Source organism: Nesoenas mayeri (assembly GCF_963082525.1).
Source record: "Nesoenas mayeri genome assembly, chromosome: Z".
Classification (NCBI taxonomy): Eukaryota; Metazoa; Chordata; class Aves; order Columbiformes; family Columbidae; genus Nesoenas; species Nesoenas mayeri.
In genome coordinates, this window is record NC_137542.1 from 42,979,354 (window position 1) to 43,004,407 (window position 25,054).

Genomic DNA, 25,054 nt, shown 5'->3' on the forward strand with positions numbered 1-25,054 from the left:
TCTTCAATTATTTTTTACTTGACGAGTTCATGTGGTCATCTTGAGGATTATTTTTTGCTTTGGAATAGCCTAATGCTTTATGTACAGTGGGCAATATGCTCTTCAGAAAGTTCTGTCAACATGGTTGTACAACTGAGGACTCCCTTGGTGGTCCCTGGCTGTTAGTCCTCGGGTACTGTTTCGTTCCATGACTCTGCACAGAGAAGTTCTCTGGAAAGACAAGACCAGTATTCACTATATTCACATGGTTGCCAAAATGTGCAGTTTACAGGAAATACTGACAGTGTCCCATGACCTATAAGAATTTGTGATTTTGTTTTTTAAAACGCCATTCTCCCTCCTTTGCATAAGGAAGTTATTCTTGGTTGAATTTGAAATAGGAGTGGGAGACTGCTAAAGAATTAAGTCATAATATTATTGTGCTGAGTCTCAGGCTATTTCAACAGAGTTGACAAGGCTGGAATGTGAACTCAAGACACTTAACTTTGTCAAATTAAAACAGTTGTGATGGTTTGACCTGACAAGTAATTAGTCACATCTTCCACCACTTAAAAGAATTTCTATTCTTTGTTAAGTGTTGCTTTTGTTTGAAGAATTTGGTTTCATTTTAATATCACTAGTGGCAATGTTTTCATTGTAGGGTTTTTATTTTAATGTTCTTCTGAACTTTTTTTTTTTTCCTTTTTGCTGAGTTTGGAAATGCGTAAGGTAAAGCAGAAGGAATGTCCTACTTACAGTGGTAGCAGAAAAATTCTAAGCATACCCCTCCCACACCTGCCAATAAGTGTGCAGCACTATTTGTTTCAGTCACTTACAGAACACCAGAAAATCAATGGATGAGGAAAAAACTTTGAAATCCCTGTAGTTTACTGCTTTTCTTCCCCGTGTTTCTAAATAACGCTAAACCTTGATCATTCCTTAGATGAGCAAGGCTACAAAGTCTGGGAAGCTGCACTGTGTAGGCAACTACTTGTGGTGCTCACTGTTGAGAACAGAGCTGGGTTCCAAACTCTTCCATTAAGGCCTAAGGCTCAAACAGCCCTGTCACACCCCATGATCCAGTAATGAAGCAGAAGTACTTTCTTCAGGCTCTTAAAGATGTTTTTACTAGTTCCCCAGTAATGATGATTGGACTAAAAAAAGTTAGTATCATGTAAAGATCTTTAGGTTTTCACTGTTGTCGTGTAAGGTTTCAAGAAATACTGACACAGCATACCAGTCCTGGAAGAATTTCTTTATTTGTGTCCATTTTTATTTAGCACATTACAACTTCAGCACATACATGGAGTAGATGTGTGTACAAACATTTGCACATAAATGCCGTGAAGAAGGCTTTGAGAAGAACACTTCTCAAAGTGCCAGCCCCCTAGAGGTACTTGCGGGAAAGGATAATTCGCTGCAGAAATTCAGGCATTTCTACTTGCATCAAAGGAAGCAATGAGATCAAGTTCTGTTGAAAACAGGTGGTAGTTCCAGTTCAAGTAGAAATCTGACACAGGAGCACTGAATTTAGCTGCTGGTCACAAAATATGAAGTTGTAAAGACAGGAAGTTGATTTAAAGCCTAACTTAAATTCTGAGAGATGTGAATTAATGTTTCAGCACTTCCCTAGAACTGTTTTATCCCCATTAATAACAGTAGAACAACTGTTGAGTGGTATGAGAAGTGAAAAATAAGTTTTGTCTCTAGTGCAGAGCTCATTAGCCTTGGAAAGTCTAAAATTTACTAGCAGCTTTTAAAGAAGGAAGTTACATGGTACTTTGTACCTAAATCAAATAGAAAATTAAGTAGCTTTATTTCTTACTTATTATTTCAAAAGATGAAACTAAGACTGGGCACATGACTGTGATATACTCAGGTAATGGTGTTTAAAACACAACACTGGGGTTTAATATGGTTTACAGAAAGTTGCTCTGGGTTTAAGACGGAGAAAGATAACACTAGAAATTAAACCAGTTCAATGGCGAGTCACTTCAAACCTTTTACTCGCTTACATCTCCAACTTTGTTGTAAACTTTATCCTCTTCAACACATCCACTCATAACAAAAAGTTGTCGTGGAATGATCACCTGTGATAGATTGTTTTCTTTCAAGTAACAAACTGCATGCTGTCCTACAGAAAATGATGCACAGTGTGTCTCATACTTGCCTATCCAAGCTGAGAGCCCTAAGGGCTGCTTTCCAGCCTAGAATGCTTTAAGACACTTTTACACCTTTTCTTGCAATACACACCAAATTTAAAACTGATATGCAGAGTTACACTGTGTGCTTCATTCTTTTGCAGTTCTTGCATCTGAAAATTTACAGTTTTATGTAAATGTTTATCTACCAACTTGTTGCAGAAAGCCAAAAGTCTTCAACATCTATTTTAAGGTTAAATCTTCAGAATTTAAGATTGTGGATCAGAAATCACTTTTCATCGTATCAAAAGCTTAAGCTTTCCTTCTGCATGTTCTGTGAGTTAAGAATTGTCATAGTATTACTGTGGGCTTTAAACACCACCATGGAGGTTACAACAAGGAGATTTTAGTAATTCATGCTGAATTTGTTGAAAATACTGCACTACAAAAGAGTAAATACAGAATTAGTTAAAAAAAATATTTTTCCTTGACTGCACAGAAGCCTTTATTCTCTTAACAACTTTGGCTGCATCCTTACTGGCTGGTCAGGAATATAGCAAGTAATGACAAAGCATCTCTATTCAGGCAGTTTCAGTGCTAATGCAAAGTTGTTCTTAGCACAGTCAAAAGAGATTGGAGATTTTTAGCAGCAGAAAGAGCTCATGGAGGATGTAGTCCATCCCATTAATGATGTAGTTCGGGAGACTGACATCCAAGGAAGTTAATATTTCAACAGGACTCTAGGAAAAAGTTTGTAATGGTATCCCTCCTTAGCGAAAGGTGGTTTCGGCTTTTGAGTGTGATTCTAAAAGACACTCTATTAACAATTCTAGATGACATCTTTCTTTAGCAAGAAGAGGCAAGGAGTTGTACTTGAGCCATCTTGTGCTAGTCCTGTGCAATTTAATGCATCCACTTCTGGCAAACTACTTTACACTAATATAGGCTTCATGACTTATTTAAAGTTACTCTTTCCTATACTTAATATCTATCCATTTAAGAATACATACACTGTACCAAATACTATGTTACAACAAAACATGCAACAGTGAATAATCTCTATCTTTAGGTGCCTAGAACATGTAATTTCATCATATATAACTTTATTGGTGGGGAATACAGCCCTTATGCCATCTCTTACCATAAATCCCTGTATATTCAAGAACATCTATTGAGACCAGTATTTTCTTACATGATAGCTTCATGTTTGACCAGACACGGCACAGTCAAAGTGTTAAGAGTCATTACATATATAGAGACAACTGAAGTGCAGAGCCTGTGGGATATATACTTTTACTTACGTTACTACAGGAAGAGATTACTGAAAGATTTCCTCTGCATGAAGATGAATAAAATGTTTTCATTAAGCTTCAGATGCTGCCCACTGCATTGCTTTTAAGTAAGAATTCTTACTTTCTATACAGACAGAGCAAAATAGTAAGCAAACTTATGACACATTCCTTTAATATATCAAAATGTTTCCAAGGCAATATTATTGAATTTAGACCACAGTTCCCAATAACATCAAGCTTCATCAAGGAGGTTGTAGGGAAACTTTATCCAATGAACAGTTAAGTGCTCTTCTTTTCTTCACCCAGTAAGTTCACTGTTGCTTTCTTGGCTGCAGGAAAATAAAAGCAGGTTTAAGCATAAAAGGCCTATAGACTAAATGGCCTGTTCAGTGTTCTGGAGCTGCATTGGTAAAAAAATCCTCTTAGGTCACAAAAAAAAAAGAAATCACAAAAGAAAAATCACAACTTTTGTATACATATACAAACAAACAGTGATAAAAATGGTCATACAAAGATTTTAAAAAAATAAACCATAAGCAAGGAACAGCACAATAAACAGCACAGACTCACAACTATTGTATCAATAAAATAGAGTTGTTCAGAGTGTTTAGAATATACAGGTTTACAGGAAGAAATATACTACCAAGCTGATGAAACAGGGCTGGAATAACATTAAGGTATGTATGTGTACATGCATGTGTGTGTACATAATTTCTTAGGAAAATCTATGTATGTGGAAATCTTTCCTTTTCTGATTTTTACATGTAAAGACTAAGTGATGCAATGAGGACAGAAAAATCCCATGTGCAACAGGGAAGAACATTATTTAAGATACCTGTCTAATAATAGTGATTGAGGAAGGGTCATGCAGCAAAATTTACAAGCATAATTGAAAAAGGCAGATAATTTAATACCAACAGGAAAACTGCTTAAGTTGATAAGAGGAAATGAAGACTGCATTGCAGTGTTTGGGCAAAAGGAGACACAAGGCACTTCAAAATACCTTATAAATAAATTTCAAGTGAAATAAACCTTTATTTTAGCTACTTAAAACATTAATACCCTCACCAAGTCTGCTGACTCCAAGCTGTGTGGTGTCACACGCTAGAGGGATGGGATGCTTGACTACACAACTGGCAGCCCTTCTGTACTATCAGACATTTGAGATGGTATTTTAGAAGACAGAAGAACACACTGAAACAATAACTGTATTTATGGAAGGTATCTTGTGAGGACATTTGGATCTGCCTCTAGAGAGAATGTTTATAGTGATATGTATGGTGGGAAGACATACAAACTAATTAATCTTTTGTTCCACTCACATAGTTTGCACTCATTCTATCATAACTGCACTCCTAGAAAGTGAGATCCACTGCAATCATATTGTCCTGGATCTTTACCCAAATTTATCTCCCTTACAATTTACATAGTCTTCTTACTTTTTTTTTCCCAAAGATGATGAATACTAACTGTAAATATTAGAGTTGCCCAGGGCAATTCCTCCTACTTGATGCAATTAGTGAACAGTTTTTTCCTCACCTTCTTTAGTGATGGTATCTGCAGTCTCTGCAGCCTTGTCTTTCAGGTCTTGAACAACACTATCAAGCTGAGCTTCATGCTTCAGGAAGAAAGGTCGGATAATTCGATGATAGAGAAACTCTGCCCCGTTAGAAGGACTTGGAGCCATGCACCACAACAGAAAGCCACACTAGAAGGAACAAGAACATCTGCGTAAGTAGAAGAAATGAGTAGGAGACAAGGCGCAGTGTGCATTCCTAACTCTGCCACAGACTTGAGCATATTTAAAACAGTGCACCATCCCCTTCATGTGCTAAGGTCACAGTCAATCAGTATGCACATCCTTTTAGTTACATACACTGAATCTTTATATTGGAATAATTTCATGGATACTGACAAGATAAAAGGAGGGCTGTAGCAGTAAAGCTGCTCTGGTAGCAGGTGTATCAAGACTCCATGTACTTTGTTTGTTTGCTTTTTAAAAAGGTAGACGTATAAAACCTGATTAGACAAAACATTAGTGTCTCTGGCTACTTCAAAACTATATGTGGCACAGGCCTGACTCAAGGCCCAGGTCCCTAAATCACTTAAATCCAGCCAAAACATATACCGGGAGGAAAGATGTCCCAATCTACACAGCACATGCAAACAAGGGTAATGCTTTTGGATTGCACAGCTTAGGTATCGCTTTTGTAGCACAATCTGCTCTCTGGGAAGCAAACACCGCCACTGTGTGTGGGGTAATATTTCTACACCTTACGAAGGGGATTGGAAAAACAGGCTATTAAATGTATTACAAATATCTACCTTCACTACTGAAGCACCTATATTTGGCTTCAGTTCCACTGTCATACACAACACAAAGACAGCTATGCAAAACAAGCTCTTTTGAGCATTTAAAGGACAGGTAGTGCCATAAATACATTTGCCTGAGCTCTGCAAGCAAATATAACAATCCTTTACAAAATAAAACGGCAATAAAAACAAGCAAATTTTCTCAGCAATTGTACAGTTCTTTCCAGACACAAATAGTACAATATTATTCTGTGTCAAAAGCCACTCCAGAAAATAAAGGCAGAATAGCTCTTCACAGACCATCTTGAAACACAAAACCAAACCACCCCCGGCTCAGACAAAATGTGCTTTGTTTTGATGCTAGACATGATTAAATGTTTGAGAACTTCCACACATGTTTGGGAGTAGAGGGAGAAAACACAACAACAACAAAACCTCAACTCTTCCTCCTGAATCCATCTGACCACACAATTAGCTATGTTAGGCACCAAAAATCACACTAATCATTTAAACTACAACAAAAGCACAAGCTTAAAAGTCTTCATTTAAATAGAGTAGCACTTATTTATACAGCTTTGATTTCCAAGTTTTCTAGTTTTCACAGCAGTGTTCACAGCAGCCAAAGAGATGCTTCAGTGCATGTGCTAGAGACTCTGGAAGCCATTTAAATGAAAAAAGCAAAGCTTGTTAGTTATTTATGAGGTTTCCAGTACACTGCATAGCACGTAAGTGTTTCCTAGGAACTAGTTCTATCACAGTACCCTTTCAGAACTCCACTGTGCCCAGCCAGACATTTCGGTCTCCTCTCCTTTCCCTCACACGCTTGATTTCCCACTGTAAAACCACAAAGAACCACACCAAATTATTTGTTTTCATATTGCATAAGAAACTCCACAACAACGTGACCATTACAAGGTGATTTACATCAATAAAGGTTCTGATTTGAGTTTAAGAAAAAAAAGACAATAAAATCCCTTTTCAATTATGAAAAACACAAAGTCTTCTTCAGGCAAACCTTCCAAATATTTTATAATATCTCCCCTCTATTCTTCATCAGATAAGGGATATTGAGATTGAATGTGCTATAGGTTCTGCTCTTCATAGCTGTAAAATTTTGGCTTTGTCTTCACGACAGGGCACACCACAATAAAACTGACCCCCCTGATGCACATCAGTTGAAGAAAACATCTTTAACCTACTGTTTTTGGAGGAGAGTGGTACTCCTTTCTTTAAGGCCACTTTTCATTACCCTCCCTTTAGAGAAACCCAGTTATATACTTGGAGCTGGGAAGGTACCTTGACAGGCTTTCTCTTTAAAAAGGATCACTGATTCCTGGTGATAACAATTGCCCTCTACAGAAGATATTGCCAAAATAATTTACTGTCTTTTTAGGTAAGCTTTAAACTATTTGGACATGGTGTCAAAACAGAATGAATTGAAGGAGTGTTGTCCCAGAAGAGAAAGGTTTTTCAAAGTAAAGTGCCCACCAGTAAGAATGCCTACCAGGAACGTTTCAATGAACTAAGAGAAATAATTCAACATACAGTAAAATTTGGGACCAGCAAGAAGCAACTGATGCAGTATCATTATGCATGGTCAGAGGAAATAAAGGCAAAAAGTGAGAGAATATAGATTTTCAAAAGCTTCAACTATTTGTAAGTTAATATAACAGAAAGAATAAAATGTATTATCTTATGTTGTTATCTTTCATTAAAAGCTAAGAAGTATATTGATGTTCTTTTCTGTTAAAGAATAACTAGCCGATTACTGATAGTTATTTTAGGTGTTCCAATACACAAAGATGTTACTTAGTTCTCCATTATTTTAGGAAATCCCTCAGCTGTAAGTCCAACTTCCTCTGAAGTCCAACTTCTTGCCTAGAAACAAAATTAGTCATTTTGATTTCACAGCTTTGTCCCAATCTAGTCAGCAACAACAACAAAAATCTTTTACAGTTATAGATTTGTTCTCAAGTACCGATTGCTTTTGAAATCTACTGAAATAGATTATTATATACATTTTATAAAGGACACACAACCAAAGTTGAAAGTCTTTTCAAAGCTTGACAATGTCAGACTGTTAACTTATTCTTCCCTTGTTTCTTGTGAAACTGAACATAGACTATTAAAAATAAAGTGGTTTGTTAGAAGGTACAGAAAGTTCAGAGTGATAAAACTGATAACTGGAAAAAAAAAATTTACTATATTCTTTGTGACCCTCCAGACCAGCCAGCAGAGGGAATGGAATTTGTGAAATGGAGTGACTTCCTCAAGCAGATGCCTGGGCTGGGTCTAACCCATTTGGATCTGGTACTAACAGCTGTTCTTGCCCTGGCAGCATCAAACCAAAGAGCTGGGTTTGCCACTACAGCAGAGAAATACAGCGTGCAGGCCCATGGCCAGCTCGAAGCTTCTAGAGACAGAAGAGTACAGAAACCCAGGACACGCATCATGGGAACAAAGTATGAACACACTCCTAACAGGAAACTGCAGTCATTAAAACAAAGGGAAGTGAAGCAGATCTTTAGCTGAAATCAGTAATTAGTTACATGGGGTGTAAGGACAAGAGATCTGTGTGGCAGGATGCAAACCCCCTTCTCTTCCCCTCCCTCCTTCAGTATGGAAGGAGTAGGCACATCTCCCTCTCTCTCTGCTACTTGAGGCTCACAGCTGCTTTTGTTTGGCCCCAGAGCCCCTGGCCAGGGCCGTTAGCAGAAGGGAGTGCCAAGGCGCCAGTGAGACGCTGGGCACCTGCGGCCAGTGTGGGGGATGTTTGGAGGCTTCAGGGGCACCCACAGCCAGTGTGGGGGTGCAGAGAAGCTTCTGGAATGCCCACAGTCAGATCTGATCAGCCAATATAAAAATGGGACTCTTGTCGAGACTCCGCCCATTCGCGGGTCTCTCAGAGCATGAGCAAGATGCTGCTGCTGAGAGGCCCCCTCCCCGGGATGGAGACTCCGCTTGCCTTGCCGACACGAGTGTGAGTAAAACTTCTCACAGGATTGCGAGTGTATTTATACTTTCTGTGCACATATGCACGTGTAACTTTCCGCGCTTAATACAAGCACATGTATAAATTATTTCCTTGCACAATCGCGGGTGTATTTTCCTCCCATGCTTCCACATAAGCACGTGTAGTATTCCACGCACATTTGCACGTGTAAGTAAATTAACCCTCACAGAATTGCAAGTGTATTATAAATTTACCCTCACGGAATCGCAAGTGTACACTTTCCGTACTCACTACGAGTACATGCATCTCTTTAAAAACAATCCCGCACCGTGTTCAGGCAAGTGTGTACTTCTCTGGGACTCAGGGATGGCTCCGGCATTGTTTTGAGTGAAGCCATGTGCATGCACTCTGTGGACCGTCTGTTGTATTAGTTGCTGCCCCTTAATAATTTTCCTCAACTGATATCCAAACCTGTATTTAAGTCACTTTGGAGTGCTAAAACCCTGTTTCTCACTGGTTTAATAAAAGTTGTTTTGGACCCTGTTGTCCCTTAAACTAACCTCGGGGTGCCTCTGTGACAATCTGTCTTAAATCAGAGTCGGATCAACACGTTAGGCACTTCAACACACTCACAACAACTCCTCTTGCTTCATTTGACTGAGTGCCTCGTAGTGGCAGTTTGCATAATGCACGCAGTGTGCTGTGTCTGCTAGGGATCCTGTTCAGAAATTCTGTTCTAATATATGAAGACAGAACTGTTAGCAGAGTCTGAAGTCTCCTTCCCTTTCCACTACCAAGAATACTCCTAGGATAACCTCTGCTATTTTCTCTGGCTACAGAATTTTAATACCTGAATGCCAAATAAATATTGTCATAGTTAACAGAAATATTGTAAAACACATCATGTACACATGAAATCGTGAGTTGTATGTGTGTTCTGTTGTCCTGGTTTTGTTAAAAACAAGACAATTTCTCTTTAGTGAATTTTCCTTTCAGCTAAGTTCTTCTCAGTAACTGCACTTTTCTGTAGGTGGACACATGTTTTGGTAGACATAGCAGTGGAATGCAGGTTGCAAATAAGGACGCACGTCCCGTAAGCAGAGAGGGACAAGGAGACGCAAACTGAAGAGGTGACTAAAGCTGACTAAGTAAGTATTCCATCCCATCCATGTCATAACACCATATAAAAATGGGCAATCACAAGGGTCTCACTCTGTCTTCGACTATGGCCGGCATGTGGGGGAGGGACCTGTGAGTCGTCCCTGCGACCTGAGAGCTAATGACAGACCCTGCATCCTTGAATCCAGTTCCGTGTTTGCTGCGGAATCCAGCCCAGGATTTCCGGGTCCCTGCCCTGCAGCTGCTGGAGCAGCGCGGAGCTACTGGGACAACTCGACATTAGGTTTGTGTATTTTGTATTATTTTCTCTATTTTATTAGTAGCATTAGTCAAACTTTTTTTTTTTTCCCCAACTTGCAAGTCTGTCTCTTCTTTTCCTCCTATGAACTCAGTGGGAAGGGGAGAGACTGAGGGGCAGAGGGGATTAACAAAGCATCTGCCATGGTTTATTGTTGCCCTGCAATCAAACTGTGACACCTGTGCTTCAGAGAAAAAAAAAAGCACAGCCAAATAAGAAGTAGGCATTACAAAAAAACCCACAAAGCCCAAGAAAACTCAAAACAGTCTTCAACTGCGAAACAAAAATATATGCAAACATTGTAACACATACTCAGAGGACTTATTACACATGCTTTTCACCAACTTTTATGTAAAATCTCCTAGTGTGCTAAGAACTTAGAGGTGGCATAGCCTATGCTTAATACAGGAGCAGCTATGATCCATGGCTCAATCCTGCACGTCAAGGCATATAGAAATACTAAGCAGCTGAAACTCAGTCTGCAGAGCAAGCTGCAAGTTGTATCAAATAAATGTGAATATGCAAACTTAGCATTTTTGGAAAATGAAAGCAAGCTTGAAATTTGAATGAATTACATATCTGGGCTTTTATTTCATAACATCACAAAAGAGGCATGGAAACATCACAAGATGCATTACCAGAAGTTTTAGTTGTGGATGGGTTGGAAGTTGGAAGCAGCCTCCTTCTGCTCCCCACATGCAGTACCTTCCATCCTGCCACTCTGCAATGTTTTCTGATTCTCAGCCAGCAACTTCCATCTGCCTTTATATCACAGATGTAAACCTCTCCTCCTATCCACTACTGAAAGTATATACTTGACTCCTCTGTGCCTTTGGCAGTTATTACAGAAAGCTGTGCATTTACCATAACTGCTTCCTTTTGCCGAACTAAGAAAAGTACCTCACTGTTGATGGTACCACTGTAAACAAAAGTGGTACTTCTCACAGTGTTATCAGAATCATCTGTGGTTGGTCTTTACTTGCTAAGTCAGCCTGAATTTCAATTGTGTGCTCTTCATACAGAGTGCTGTGCTGGCATGAAGAAATCATCGTCACGGCTTTTACCACCAAGGTAGAAAAGAAGCTCTGAAAATACACCGTATTTTCACAGAACTGCAAGTACACATCACTGCAGACAATGGGCAAAGTCATTATCCTGCTAAACTGTGAGGTGAAGTTGGGGATGCAAAATAACTGTGTAAATGGTTAAGACCAGATTCTTCCAGTGCCGTAAGAAATCCCTTTGGATCCTATTCAGATTAGATGAACTTTTTCACTATTTGGCTTGGTCCTGATATATTAAAACAGTAAAACATTCACATATGGCTTCGCCATGGTAAACTTCAAAATTAGCAGATTTTTCTTAAGAACATCCCCAAAACATTAAGCTTACAGTGGAAAGACATATTTTCATTTTTTGATTAATGGGGAAAAAAAAAAAAAAAGAGAGAACTAACTTTGTGAGACAGGCTATCGTATTTTTAGTCTGAAGCAATAGTTCAAATATGTGCTTTTTCTTGGGAAGCTGAGGGAATATGTGTCCAACTGATTGCACAGTTGATGCCCGTTAAAGATCCAAAAGGGAACAATGCAGAAGTGTAACTGAGCTGTGCAAGTCAGTTTTTGTTTTCAAAACATGGCATTTTCTGGAAAAAGCATTTGGCAGCGTCGGACCTTACCATTAAAATTTTAAATTACCTCATCACAATAGCTTGCATGCAAATCCTTTCAAGAACTTTGATGGGGCTAAACCAGGCTAGCAAAGCAGAAGAGAAGGAATAGAACAGCTAGAAAATAGGTAACAGTTCTTTAAGCTAAACAACTGACTCTCTAGCATACATGGTAATTTGCTATCTCCTAGAATAATTTAATATGCTAAAGTTTTCTTGCAATACAGCCACACCTTAGTTGACAAACAAAGCTCAGAACACATTATCAAATAACTGTCCGTAGTTAAACTACACTAACAAATATAGATCAGCAACAAGCTTTTCTGATACCTGCCATTTCCTTTCAGAAAAGTAGTCTTAATTAAAAATGAAGTCTGTGTGATTCAAACTATTTTTATGTTGCAATTTCCTTTGCTCCCATTAGCAGAGAAGTTAATATTTCCTTTTGCTGCCTTTGTGATTTTACTCTCCACTTTCACTAATGCACTTAAAAGAAAAAAATGGAACCATCCTGTAGTGTTTACCACATGCTGTAATTTTGCCCGATTTACCTGAACACCAGGACAAAGAACTGTTATTCCATGGCACATCTACACTGTCTCTTCTTCCTGAAAACATGGCAGACCTTTTCCTGCCATCCCTCCCAGCTTCCCCTCTTGCCTCACGAAACCATCAGCAGTAAACAGATCACTTCCATAGTAATAAATTACATGAAACCACTGTCTAAAAATACAGTGTGACCCAGGAATGATTCCGAGGGATTCTTTTGTAACCTATGTGCTCTTGAAGACATTAAATCAGTTCTATCAAAGATCTCATTTTAGGAGAGGGGGACACATGAACTAACATACCTTTAGCATGTAGTAGAAAGGGAACCAGGAGAGGAAGATATCAGAGAAGAATTCCACTATGCTGAAAACACCATACACAACCCAGTAAGTCAGCCACTGTGTGTCATCATCTTTATTGGGGCTTTCAATGGCCTTGATTCTGTAAGGAAAACAAAACAAGTGAGCAGATCAGTACCACCAGTCTCATCTATGATGGTGAAGTTTTTATGACTCAAATTTGTTGTTCCATGTGAATCCTCATAATTTAATTTCTCTATATGCTCCACAGATTAGAACTAAGTAGTATCTGTCATACAATGTGCCCAAGGTCTTTGGACACCAAAGCTTTTCCCAACATGTAAGACTTCAAAAAGACAAGATACTTCAGCTATTTCTAGCTCTGATTGCAAAAAGAAAGCCAAACAAAAAAACGTGAGCATCCTCACCTCATTCATCAGACAGCTCACAGAACAGGGAAGAGAGGTGATAATCTTTTGCCAGTTCCAGCCCTGGATGCATTATGGTAATCCTGACCAGAACACTGTTATACATGAAAGCGCTAGTGATCCACATGACATTTAACGCAAGTAGGTGCTCTGTGTTGCACATTCAGCTTGGCTTTCAGGGCTCTGCTGTGCTGCACAAACTCTTTGGCTGTGGGATGAACTCAGCAGGCTCACTGGAATGGAGGAGCCCACAGGCAGTTCCTGCTGGGTACTTGCAATCACACAAACTGCCTAGCCTTGCCTGTATCCAACAGTGAATAAACATCCTTCCTTTCTGACAGTAGGTAGGTACCATGGTAGGTAGGTAGGTAGGTACCATGAATAGAGTTGTATTGAAACAAAATCCTACAGCAGCTTAAATTATCAAAATGGGGTAACCTTGTCTATAGGTGAGGTGTGCACAGTATGCTGCATCATAGGACCCTTCAGCACTGCGCAATGTGGAGTTCCCAGCATCTATAGGGACATAAGATTCACTATACTATTCTGTTTCTTTATAGTGTTAGGTCTAATATATAGCATTTTAAATGATGCTTCACAGAATCTGAATGCCTTTCTTACTGGGATTGTAACAGACCAGCACCTCCCAATGCAAACAGCATCTACATTAAAATTTTAGATTTACGTCAGGATTTTGAAGTGAATTTCAAATATCCTTACTGATATGTACATATACTAGATTCCTCTTTGGAAAGGTAAACCATAAGATTTGCTCTAACTACTAACATGTACTTAGCCTACAGAAGCAGAGGAGATCCAGTACCCACCCATCACATACAGTGAGGACTAAATATCTGCATCGCCAATTGTTTTGCTCTACAAATCCAGTCCTGCAAGATTTACAAATTCTGATGTAGGTTACAGTTTTAAGAACAGGGTGGAGCAACCTCTAGTAAAGTCTTGGGCTTCCTGCATAATGATTAACCAGGTTTTTGTTCTCCAGCTGCTAGGAGAATTAAGTTTATACAGTTCTAAAAATAGGAAACAAAGAAAGAAGTACATGTGCTTTCTTCAGTAAAAGTAGCAGAAGCTCGAGACTCACCAAGCGCCAGATTAGCACTCTAAGAAGTTTTAGAAGGAAATGCTAGCAACTGTAAGCCTGATAATATGAAGCTTAAGAGTATTAAAAAGCATTTGTCCTCTCCACTCATTCCATAGGATTAAAATCTGTAGATTCAGTTTAATTAATTTAGTTTTAATTATTTTCTAACTTTTTCCCATAATATTAGCTACATTGTTGCTGAAGCAGCATCTGTAGGATATACCAAAGGTGCAAATTTCTTTTAGTTCATAAAAAAGACTGAGAGTTGCGGAAGTTTGCAAAATAGAAATGAAGAGATGGCTGGCTGGGACTGTACTTCCTGGTTTGTAACCAACAAACACTTTGGACTGTGTAACTTCCTAGTTTTGTAAATTAAGAAGAAAAAAAAACAAAACTCATGTGACATGCCTTATGTTTTAGCAGAAGTACTGGCAAACCCACCACATGCAGCGAGAATTGCTGTAGCTACCGGATTGAATTACTTTGAAATGCAATATGAGGATTAGATACTTAATTTATGTATTTTTTCCATTACAGTTTGTGGCAGGCTAGCAGGGTCCCATGATGGGGAGAGCAACAGCTCTTGCCCTACTCCACCATACACAATAGGGCACTGTTAATGAGGTTCTGCACCAGCGCTACTGGAGGAACAGGTTTGCACAAGCAGACAGCAACAGGTGTGCTTGCTGCTGATGCTAACAGCACAGCGTTAGGAAACAGTCGTACAGCCGGTCTGCTCAAAGGCAATGCCAACTTCAGATGCTCCTGCCCACCCACTCGTAACCACATTTTTTTCTACAGCTGCACCTCTCAGTTATTGTAATACTGCTGGGTAAGAGTGCCCTGTAAAACAACAGAACAACACACACAGAAGGTAAGGGAGAGCACTATTGATCTGTTTTCAAGCTGTGAAACCATACTTCTTGAAGGAAAGCAAAAACCACACAACTAGTAAGGGAGTGGTGGATGAATGGAGGAAATAAAGGAACTGATTGCAAAAGTTTCTTATGTTAAGGAAAACTTGCTGTAGGGGTTCATCATGTGAATTTCTCTGCTTCCGCTGACAGCTTCTCCATTAGAGCCATAGGGGGAGGCTTACTTTACCACAATAAGCATGCTAGCTTGGTATTTGTGAGAGAAAGTTTTGCAGTGAAACTGCTAACAGTCTTGCTGTTTACCAGTCATCTTAAGCCTTTTCCAGTCATCTTAAAGCCATCCACAGCTTTAAGGAAGCATTTTAAAATTTTTGTTAACAGTCACCTTAGTAATCATGAAAATAAGTTCTCCTAAAAAAGTTTAGAATCTTCAATTTTATGGTGAAAGGCAGGTGACCTATCATTGTGTTAAGAGGCATGCTTTACTATCTTCTCTCCTGTAAAAGCAGATGGCTTTTAAGAAGAGCGCCAGAATTGCAGTGCCACAGGTGCACTCGCTTTGCGTGTTCACCACCTGCTGCTGTAGTTACTGTACTTTAAGGTGATGTCTTGAAGGGTATACATGGACACTTCGATGTTCAGACAGTCACAAGCAGCAATACTACAAGTAGACAAGAACTGGTCTGATTTAACCAGCTCATACACAGCATTAAATCCATATGTGGTGTTCCCTTGCACACAGTAGAAAGCAGCACATTCCTCCTCCTATAATGTTATCTGATCTAGTCAGGCACCATGGGACAAGTTCAGGTGGCAGACCCCTACAATACCCACTAACATCTGCATCTGCTAGCACCCTAATTGGACTTGGTTTTATAAGTTATTCTAAAAACTTTCAAGTATTATCCTGGTGTAATGCTCTGTACAATTAACCTTAGGAGACAGATCACATGTTACTTCAAGCCAAGAACATTTTATTCTTCTCCATGTTAATTCATTAATCAATCAGTCTGATACTCAAAATGCAATCTCCATCAACGAGCAAAAAGATACACAAAGAGGCACCAGTAGTACATCCAGCTTTAGGGTAGCCCTCTTGTAATGGTTATTCATATGTTGCAACAGCAAGTAAGTCAGTCTCACTAGCACAGAACATTAAGATTTCCCAACAAAGGAAGGTGCATCCAAAACCTATCGTTTCAAATTTAAAAATAAAACACATGCTGTCCATATTAGTCATGTGTAGCAATTACACATCACAAAGTATTTTATACGGTGCATATGTACCAACTGCAGAGGACTTTAAACAAAGCCTCAAACAACTACTTACAGTAGTTCTACATGTAAGAGGTGAGAACAGTCATTAGGAGCAGCTTCCAGTAGACCAGTTATTTTTATAACAGCTCAGTTATTTTAAAAAAGGATGCCTGTCCAGCAGTGCAAATGGCCTGCCACGGGCCAGCGTTGCAACTCATGCAGACAAGATGGGGAGCCAAGTAAAAGCTTCATTTTTAGCCAGACCTGTTCCTCAATAACCCTGCTAGCTGGTGATGCCAACAGCAGAGGCAGAGGCTGCCACGCTCTCCAGTGGCACAGGGCTTATATCAGCTTTGTAGCTACAGTGTCAGAGTACTGGCTCAATTTTGACTGTGTGCATCCTAGAATCAGTCAAATTGAACTCTAGGTCAAGTAATAGTAACAGATACCAGCCCAGTTTTCATAAGCTGCCAAGTTCTTTCACTTAAAGCATCTGACACATTAAAAACAAACAAACAAACAGCTCTTTTCCAAGAAGAAGCTATTATACACTCCTGAATTAGCTCTGGCATAACAAATCATTGTTAGAGTTAATTCACACATACAGTACTCACAGAATAAGCATATCGTAAGTACACCAGTTATGAGTTTGGGCTGTGGCTTTTTTTGTTTTTCTTAGCTGAGTCTAGCTAATAAGATGTGGAAGTCAGAAATAAAGAAATGCCAAATTTTATCGCTGTCATCTCATAAGAAGTTATCACTCAAATCCCTGCAATTTTACAAGGTGTACCTGATGACTCTTGTATAAATAAAGTCAAAAGTTTAAGACAAAAGGTTAGCCTCCAATAAGGCCAGTGTTCATGCTGCAGTTAGAGAAGACTAGATAATTTTGTGCATCCTTCCTTCAGTTTTCTAGTCAGTGCTATACTAAATGAGTAGGCAGGTGTATTTGTGACCCCCTTAGGCAAATATAACACTTTTTATTTTTCCTCCTGTTTATCTAAAAAGCAAACAAATAAACAACAACAAAAACACAACAAAAAACAACCAACCAAATAAACAAAAACCAGCAACAAAATAACATAACAAAAACAAGCAACTGAAACTACACACTGAAATTAACTGCACTTCCAGAGCTTATTCTTACAGCGTACACCAACTTTTAAGAGCAGGTTGTGGAGACTCAAAAATAATTTACTCCCTGCCATCTATCCAGACACCACTGTGGGATCAACACTCCACTGCATCACAGACTTCCGCAGTTTGGTACCCTGTCTAACTCCATTCAGACTTATCTTGGCAGGCTGCCTTGGTGACATCTGCCAGTGAAACAAGTACCCGTGTGTCTGTATTCATGTTTTTTATTTTGTCTTCTGCATTTTCATCCAGCCTTCCATCTTTCTTCCTCCTTACTGACTACAATAGCAGAATCATGCATTTCCAGATACCAAAACCATCTTCCTGCCTAATGCACTTATACAACTGCCCCAGTGTGCGTCTGCCATCTCCCCTTGCTCAAAATTTTGTGTATCCAGAAGATGGCAGCAAAAAATTCATGAAGGATAGCAAGGGGGCTCATTGTCCATGGAGGGAAAGACATTATTAGGAAACTCCGCCAAGCAACACGACAGTAGTACAAAGGGTTCTACCTTCATTTCTTCAAAGGAAACTGAGACTGAGGCAACAAATGGAACACATGCCTTTTATCCCACCAGTGAACTGAGTCCTACAGACATTTTAAATCAGCACAAAGCTAGACTCCTGAAAACACAAAACAAAACAAAACAGCTATCCTCTCATTTCATTCCTGTGTAGCAATAAAATTTTGTAACTTTTTCTTTTTTTTAAGTAAGTTTTATCTCATGTTCATGGGCCCTTACGATAGTTTGCATTTTTCCTACCAGCTCATTATCCTCATCTAAAACTTGTGTCTTGCTCATTGTACACATAGTGACAAGTCGGCCTCCTTCTTTTTGGGAGAGCAAGATGTTGCCAGCTCTCCTGTGTCAGACAGCACCATAGCTGTGAACGAAGACTTTAAAATTGTAGCTAGAGTACATCACCACAACACAATAAAAAGGAAGACAAGAAAAACAACTAAAAATAATCCACATTTTTTTAATCTGACTTTTTTACGCCATCTCACCTTTTCAGCATATAGCATTGACATACTACCCATCAAATGTTCAAAGCATTGTGACTCAGCAGGAGGAAGGGTAGTTTAAAAATACCTGCCAGCATACCCCACTGCTGTCACTCTTAACTATTGCTTTAACATCTGTAGGCTTACATCAACCAAGTCACTAGAGATCAAGAGAGTAAGAGAGAGGAGTGCATGCAAGGTGCAGTAATGCAGTGCATCTTGATCAAAAAGGTCTGGCAAAATGTCACATATGTCTCAAACATATCCACAGTCCCTAAAAATAGTATCTGCATCAATTAAAAGCTCAAAATCTTTCAGTGAGTTTAATTCAGATTGTGGACCCATTTGTATACAAAGACCTTTATCTTTTTAACCTGCACTTAAGATATGGAAGGTAAATTTCAAATTTCCTAAAGATATCATAATATTAGGCTCTCTCTTGTATTTAACTACTTCTTATATGTAGAAATGAAAGTACACCATTTGACCAACCGACATACACATCAGTTTTTGTTTTATCATGGAATTCTAAAACCTAGAAGACAAAAAGTAAATATGTTTGGAGGAACTGATTTGGCAGAACACACACACAAAAAGTTGAAATATGGGTGTTTTTTTGTTTGAAGCCCCAGGAAAGAGTCTCAGCTGTGAGAGGAAACAGTGTAAGTGCAGGCAGATTTGAAACTTTCTACTTATATTTATACTGAGTGTTGTGAATCTGGTTAGATACACCAGCTCTCTCAAATCACTTTCATAAAGCAGCAACAGAACATCCCTTGTGAACATTAGTGTATCATGCAGCATTTTCTGGGAAGGAAAAAAAAAGTAAGTGTTCTCCTCAAAATTTCTTAAGAGAAAGCAAATTTGCAGCCCTACCTCTTAACAAATACAGAAACTATTTTACATTTTCTAAACTGTGACCAAAGAAAAACTGTTTTTCCTTTTAGAGGTATGGAAGAGGCAAGGGAAGGGTCAAGATACCATGACAGTATTAAAATTAAGACTTGAATTGTGTGTTTATATGTCTCTACAATCAATCTAGATTATTTCCTGTTTGTAAAATGCCACAAGTAGCACTTACATAGTAAAACCAGCTAAACTGAAGTAATAGCAGCCAATTAGCCAAAGCGGAGACATGATTGTACTAAATTGTTTTTCTCCCTTGAAGGCACCAGTAATAATTTCAGACATTTTACTGCCTGAAGCTATTTTCGTCTCTGCAACTTTGCAAACATAACAGCACTTCTGAAACTTCCAGTCCTTTGCACGCATTTCTTAGTCAAATGCTCCAGTCCTTTTTGCTCTCTCATTTTTTTGAGGCAGTTCACCACCACTGGCTATGGGTGGAGCTGCGTTTTAACTGGCTAGCTCTGGAAAGCTCAGAGAAGCAGTGAAAATATTGGCAAGGTTATTTATACACTGCCAACACTCACTTCTTCCATATTCTTCTGAATATTGCTTTGTGCAGTTAAAACTCGCTAGAATTATAAAAAGCTGTTCCTATAATCTGTGGTAAACTTTTCAATACTGGCCTACTACAAACACAAAAGCATGCAAACAAATACTAGATTTCAACTTAAAATTAATTTTATATTTCATCACATAGCGCTTAACAGAATTTTAGGGAAGCAGACTAGGGTTTTATCACAAACTTTAATCCAGATTGCCTGATTTACTGGGAAACAGCCACATAGCATTTACTTGGAAAGCTACTGCGGAATTATGCTTACGTTAAGAGCCTCGGGCACGCCCTTGCTGGGGACACAGCATAGAAGACTCAGATTTTAGAGATGACTTTGTATCATTAGAAACCCCTCCATGTATAAAACCACTACAGACTTGGCCAAAGCAAAGGTGAACACCAACAAGGGGGAAGGAGCAGAGGAACAGCCGTGCCTGCCTGACGCTGTAGCTGGCATTGACCCTGCCTGCTCGCCTGGCCCGTGGCTTTGAGCCTTGGCTGGCGCAGGTCCCAGCAGTGTCACCGGTGTGACTGCAGGCAGCTGCATCACGTCACGCCAGCAGCCAGGTGCTCCCCATCTGCTGGCTCTGACTGAGCTGCCACAGCCTCCAGCACTTCCCCCCCCCGAAATTCGCACCTGCTGAGTGGCACACACAGACAAGAAACACAGAGAAGGACATAAATGAAAGAAAATAAACTACAGAATTATACAAGGTGCGACAGGCAGGTACATGTACATCCATAAAACTGTCCTGGTTTCAAGTGTGAACAGACTGAAATTTGAGCTGAGCACCCTTCCCTGTTGTTTTTGTTTTTTTTTTTTCCCAATATATTTTCTTTCAGGCAAGCAAAGAGATGAACAGTAACCACTGTGACTAACAAGGTAACCCAAAACTAAAATCTTAATAAACCAGATTTGAAACATTCCAATGAGTCACACAACCGTTCGCCTCCTTGCCATTTTAAACAGTGATAAGGACAGGAAGTGGTCTCAGAACACAGACATCTGTCCCACTCCTTCACGAATGTCTTTTCTGCTGAAGACTGACTGAGTAATTAATTGTTTTTCATTTTAAACCATTCAGTCAATGACAAGGCAGAAATGATATTTTCCTCTGTTATGAAGTAGATTAATGTAAGTTAACTGGGGAAATCTGCTGTTTACTCTTTCTGTACCTTTCTGAGGCATTTCAGGCTTGGATCCATTGTTGAAACACCTGTGTAAACATCAAACTAACACCTCATGCGAACATGTTCGTTTTACAGGTCCTGACCTCTTCCAGAAGCCACAGCTTTTACAGCAAAAGCCATTTGAGGGTGTTCGCAGCTGATGAAAATAGCTGAAAACTGCCTTCTACCCAAAGCCAGGAAGCAAGTCTCACTACTGTGAGTTCATATAGCAAGCTCTTCAGCTGTCTTTCCAAGGATCGAACAGAAGGGAGGACTAAACAAACCACCCTGGTTAGTGTTCTTTATGCTTTGAGTCTCTATGCTTTTATGAGCATGGGGGACAGCACTCAGCAGCACCCTGACTGCAGTATGGGATCCAGAGCAGCAAAAATAAAAGCAGGAATCACTCCAGTAATTCAGCTTTATCTTCTCACAGCTTAGCCATGGTAGGACCAAAACAAAAATAAACCATATAGTGGAATAAGAGTAATCATCAATGAGGAGTCTTGCCCTTTTTCATGCTCAAGCACCCCATGCTTGACTTCAGACTGAAAGCCATCTCAAGGGATAGGACAGGTGCCCCTGTCAGACTGATCCCATAACCCTGTACAGGCTGGCAAGGCCAATACTGCCTATGCTGAGTTTACACTAAACAGGACCATGAAAACGTGTGCGCTGCCACATGCCCCCCCACGTCTCCTCTGCACCCACAGCAGGCTGCTAGCTCTGCAGGCACTGGGGGCAGAGCAGTGCGTGTGGGAAAACATGACGTACCAGCTCTGTTCTTGGGGAGGGGACCAAGCCCACCAGTGCTCTCAGCAGGCTGCTTCATGAGCGGGAGCCTGACTGCAGGCTGCTCCTGAAAGACGCTTGGCATGCAGCACGTCACATGCGTTTTAAGTAAGATTTTTCACCCAAGATTATAAATGTATCAGCATTAAAAAGACAGCTGAAGGGAAAGCATTGACTGAGCGTGAATTGGAAAAAACAAAACCGGCATTGTATTCATATGCAAGTTATTAATGGTTTCTTTTTTTAAAATAAAAACTGTAGCCAAGGACAATGGCATATGTACTCATTACTAAAAAAAGAAAACAAACCAAAATACTCCATAGTACTACTATCTGGGAGGTAACTTTTCACATTAACATATATGTAAAGCCACTTTCCAATATGAAAAAGGGTATACACTCTAAAATTATTTTTTTTAAATATCCAGATTTAGAAGAAAAACATTGGAAGAGAAAACGCCATTATTCATATTCAATTTGCTACTGTCTTGCCTCCACAACTCTTAAGAGCTTATATTATCAGTTTATTCACCACAGTACATAAGAGCAGATTTAAAATATAATATCAAACCAGTTTTAAAACAAATTAAAAAATGTAAATAGGATTTTATAAAATAATTATGTAAGTTTATAAATGACGTAACTCAGACAAAAAAATATTACATAAACATAAATCCTATGCAACTGTTTTAAGGTTTTGAAGCCTTGTTGGCTGATATTTTCACTTGCAGATTTCAACTAAAAATTGCCTTATAGAAAATAAAATCTAAGTTTCTCCAGGGTTTGTGGCCTATAATCTCTTGAATAATGCCCACTGGAAACAGTATTTGGGAAAGTGTTGCTTAGTTTTAGGAATCACAACTATAAGATGTTTCCAGAGAGTCTAAAACTAAGTCAGTCCCTGACATCTCTGAAAAACAGAAGAGAAGGAACCTATTTTTTATTGCCCAGCAGCTAATTACACTGAATGTATTTTTAAAAGTTGCTGACTGTATTTAAACAGTTACGTGAAACGCAAGCACTGTATTTCAACAACATAGCAGTAAAGCTGGGAAGGACTTCCATTTTATAAACGTGTTCAATTACACAGAAGGTTTTATTTAGTACATTTCTGAAGTCTTTTGGAACACACTCCACTGTGGTCTTACCGAACAGGAAATCCATGTTGGTCTAATAACAATATAAAGACTATGAAAGATACTACGTATTCACAAAACCAAAACATCAAAGAAGGCTTTCCTTTGAAAAAATAATATTTTTAAGACTTTTACACCCAAGAGGAGCTACAGTATCCTCCTTTTCACCTTCTCAACAGCTAGGTGGATTTGGAGTAAATAGCACTCCTTAATGCATCTCTGTCTTATTACCTTGTGCTTTGTGTTAAACATATGCTGACACTGCACCAGTGCCTTCCTGCCTATCTGGAAGCATCCTCAACTAAAAATAACAGTATGAGTTTCAGCAAACACCATTATAACAGCAACTCTCCCTCCCGTTACTAGCAGCAGGTGAGACACAGCAATCCAACTCCTCACCCAGATGACATAGCCAGGAACCCAAAGAGGAAATGCAGCACACAACAGACACTGGTTTGCAGGAGTGGAATTTACCCGGCATCTCCCGGCTGTAATTTATTACATAGCATTTGCCAGATGGAAGAAACCTCATCCTCTACTGAGCACCTTGCATCCATACGCGCTACGGGAAAGGGCTGGGCGGGAAAACATCATTTTGGGAGCGCGGTCCTCAAACGCCACTGTGACAGACACACGCCAGGGCAGGGCTGAGATTTTGCAACCGCATTCTTCACCCCTGCGGGTAACACACGCGATCCCCGTGATCAGAGGGATCAAGTCGCGACACTCACGAGATGTAGGCGGGGTAGCCGAAGCCGATGACGTTGCAGAGCAGGGACGCGCCGTATCCCACCACCAGGTACACGGCCAGCACCCCGACGATGGCTGCGTGGGGAGAGAGCAGAGAGCCGTTAGCGCGGCCGGCCCCACGCCCCGCGGCGCTGAGGGGACGTGTCACCGCCCGCCCCCGCGCCACCCGGGACGGCCCGGCGCCGCCGCGGAGGGCGAGGAGGAGCGGGAAGGGCGCGGCCGCTGCGCCCGGAGCCGGAGCCACGATCGACACCGTGGGCCCTTCCGCCCCTCTCCTGCAGCCCCTGTGCGAGGCGCCCCCGACCCCGAGCGCCTGGCGGGGAGACCGGCGGGGGAGAGAGGGGCGGGCGGTGGCCGGAGCTCACCGGTGGCGATGTAAGTGCGGTTGACGCCGGTCTTGCTCTCTATCCGCTCGAGTACGGCGGTCATGCAGTTCTTTTCGTGCAGGAACCGGTCAAACCTCTGCCTCATTGCCGCTGTCATGGCGAGGCCGTCAAGATGCCCGATCTGTAGCCCCGGGCTCACGGCGGCCGAGCTCCAGGCTCCGCTCCGCCCCTGGCACCGCCCGCGGGCCCACCCACAGGCGCGGCGGGGGCGGCACCGCGCGCGGGCACACCCGGCCGGCGGAAGGTGGCGGAAGGTGGCGGGGCGGGGGCGTCGCTCCGCCGGGGGCGGGGCGGGGCGCGAGGGAGCTGGGAGCCATCTTCCGCCGGCCCTGGGAGCAGTGCCGGCGCCGTGAAATGGAGGGCGGATGGCCTGGGACATCCCTGCAAGGGCGGCGCTCCCCTGTGTACACAAAGCTAAGGAGGAGGAGGCTGCAGACATGGCCGGCTCCAAGCCCCTAACATTGCTCAAAAGTCTTATAAAAACCCAACCAAAGAAAGAAACCCCAGCCAACATGTGTTATGGCTACTTCCACGTGTGATGAGGAAAAGTCAGAAACAGATGGTAAGAACTGACATGATGTAGGAAGAAAGGTTACAGCAACATCCTTGCATGGCTACCCAAAAGGTGTGTGGCTACACTAAGGGCAGCAGCTCCTAGCTGTAACTGTACCCTAGAATTTATGGTGTGCACAGAGATCTTGAAAACTAAAAATAGATTTCTGGCTATAATGTAGCCCTGGAAACTTCCTTGGCTGGGCTGACTTCCCAGCAACTCCTCTGCATCTGACTCAGCATTGCAACTATAACATAGACTCTCCGTGCCTTCTTCAAATCTGTGTCACTCATAAGCAAACTAGAAAATACAAATCAGTCTTTGAAAGTTGTTTTGTGTCATCTTAAGAAAAATTGAAATGTAAATAGCACACTCTGCTTTCAAGCTGT

At 40.7% G+C, this 25,054-nt stretch overlaps 1 protein-coding gene across 1 annotated transcript; it reads right to left on the reverse strand.

Annotated features, from left to right (window-relative positions):
• Nucleotides 1–1,375: 1,375 nt before the first annotated feature.
• REEP5 (receptor accessory protein 5) lies at nt 1,376–24,218 on the reverse strand. Its single transcript, XM_080362160.1, has 5 exons — nt 24,092–24,218; nt 23,708–23,801; nt 12,616–12,754; nt 4,952–5,120; nt 1,376–3,741 (listed from the first exon to the last, which is right to left on the reverse strand). The coding sequence occupies exons 1-5, from the start codon at nt 24,207–24,209 to the stop codon at nt 3,692–3,694; spliced, it is 570 nt and encodes a 189-aa protein (XP_080218286.1). The 5' UTR covers nt 24,210–24,218; the 3' UTR covers nt 1,376–3,691.
• Nucleotides 24,219–25,054: the final 836 nt, after the last annotated feature.

What these genes read in the sequence shown, in the direction of transcription:
- REEP5 (XM_080362160.1), bottom strand. Translation starts at nt 24,209, where the DNA reads ATGACAGCGGCAATGAGGCAGAGGTTTGACCGGTTCCTGCACGAAAAG. An exon ending in GGCTACCCCGCCTACATCTC is followed by an intron (nt 12,755 to 23,707) that starts GTGAGTGTCGCG and finishes TTTTCCTTACAG; the next exon opens with AATCAAGGCCATTGAAAGCC. An exon ending in CTTTCTACTACATGCTAAAG is followed by an intron (nt 5,121 to 12,615) that starts GTATGTTAGTTC and finishes TGTTCCTTCTAG; the next exon opens with TGTGGCTTTCTGTTGTGGTG.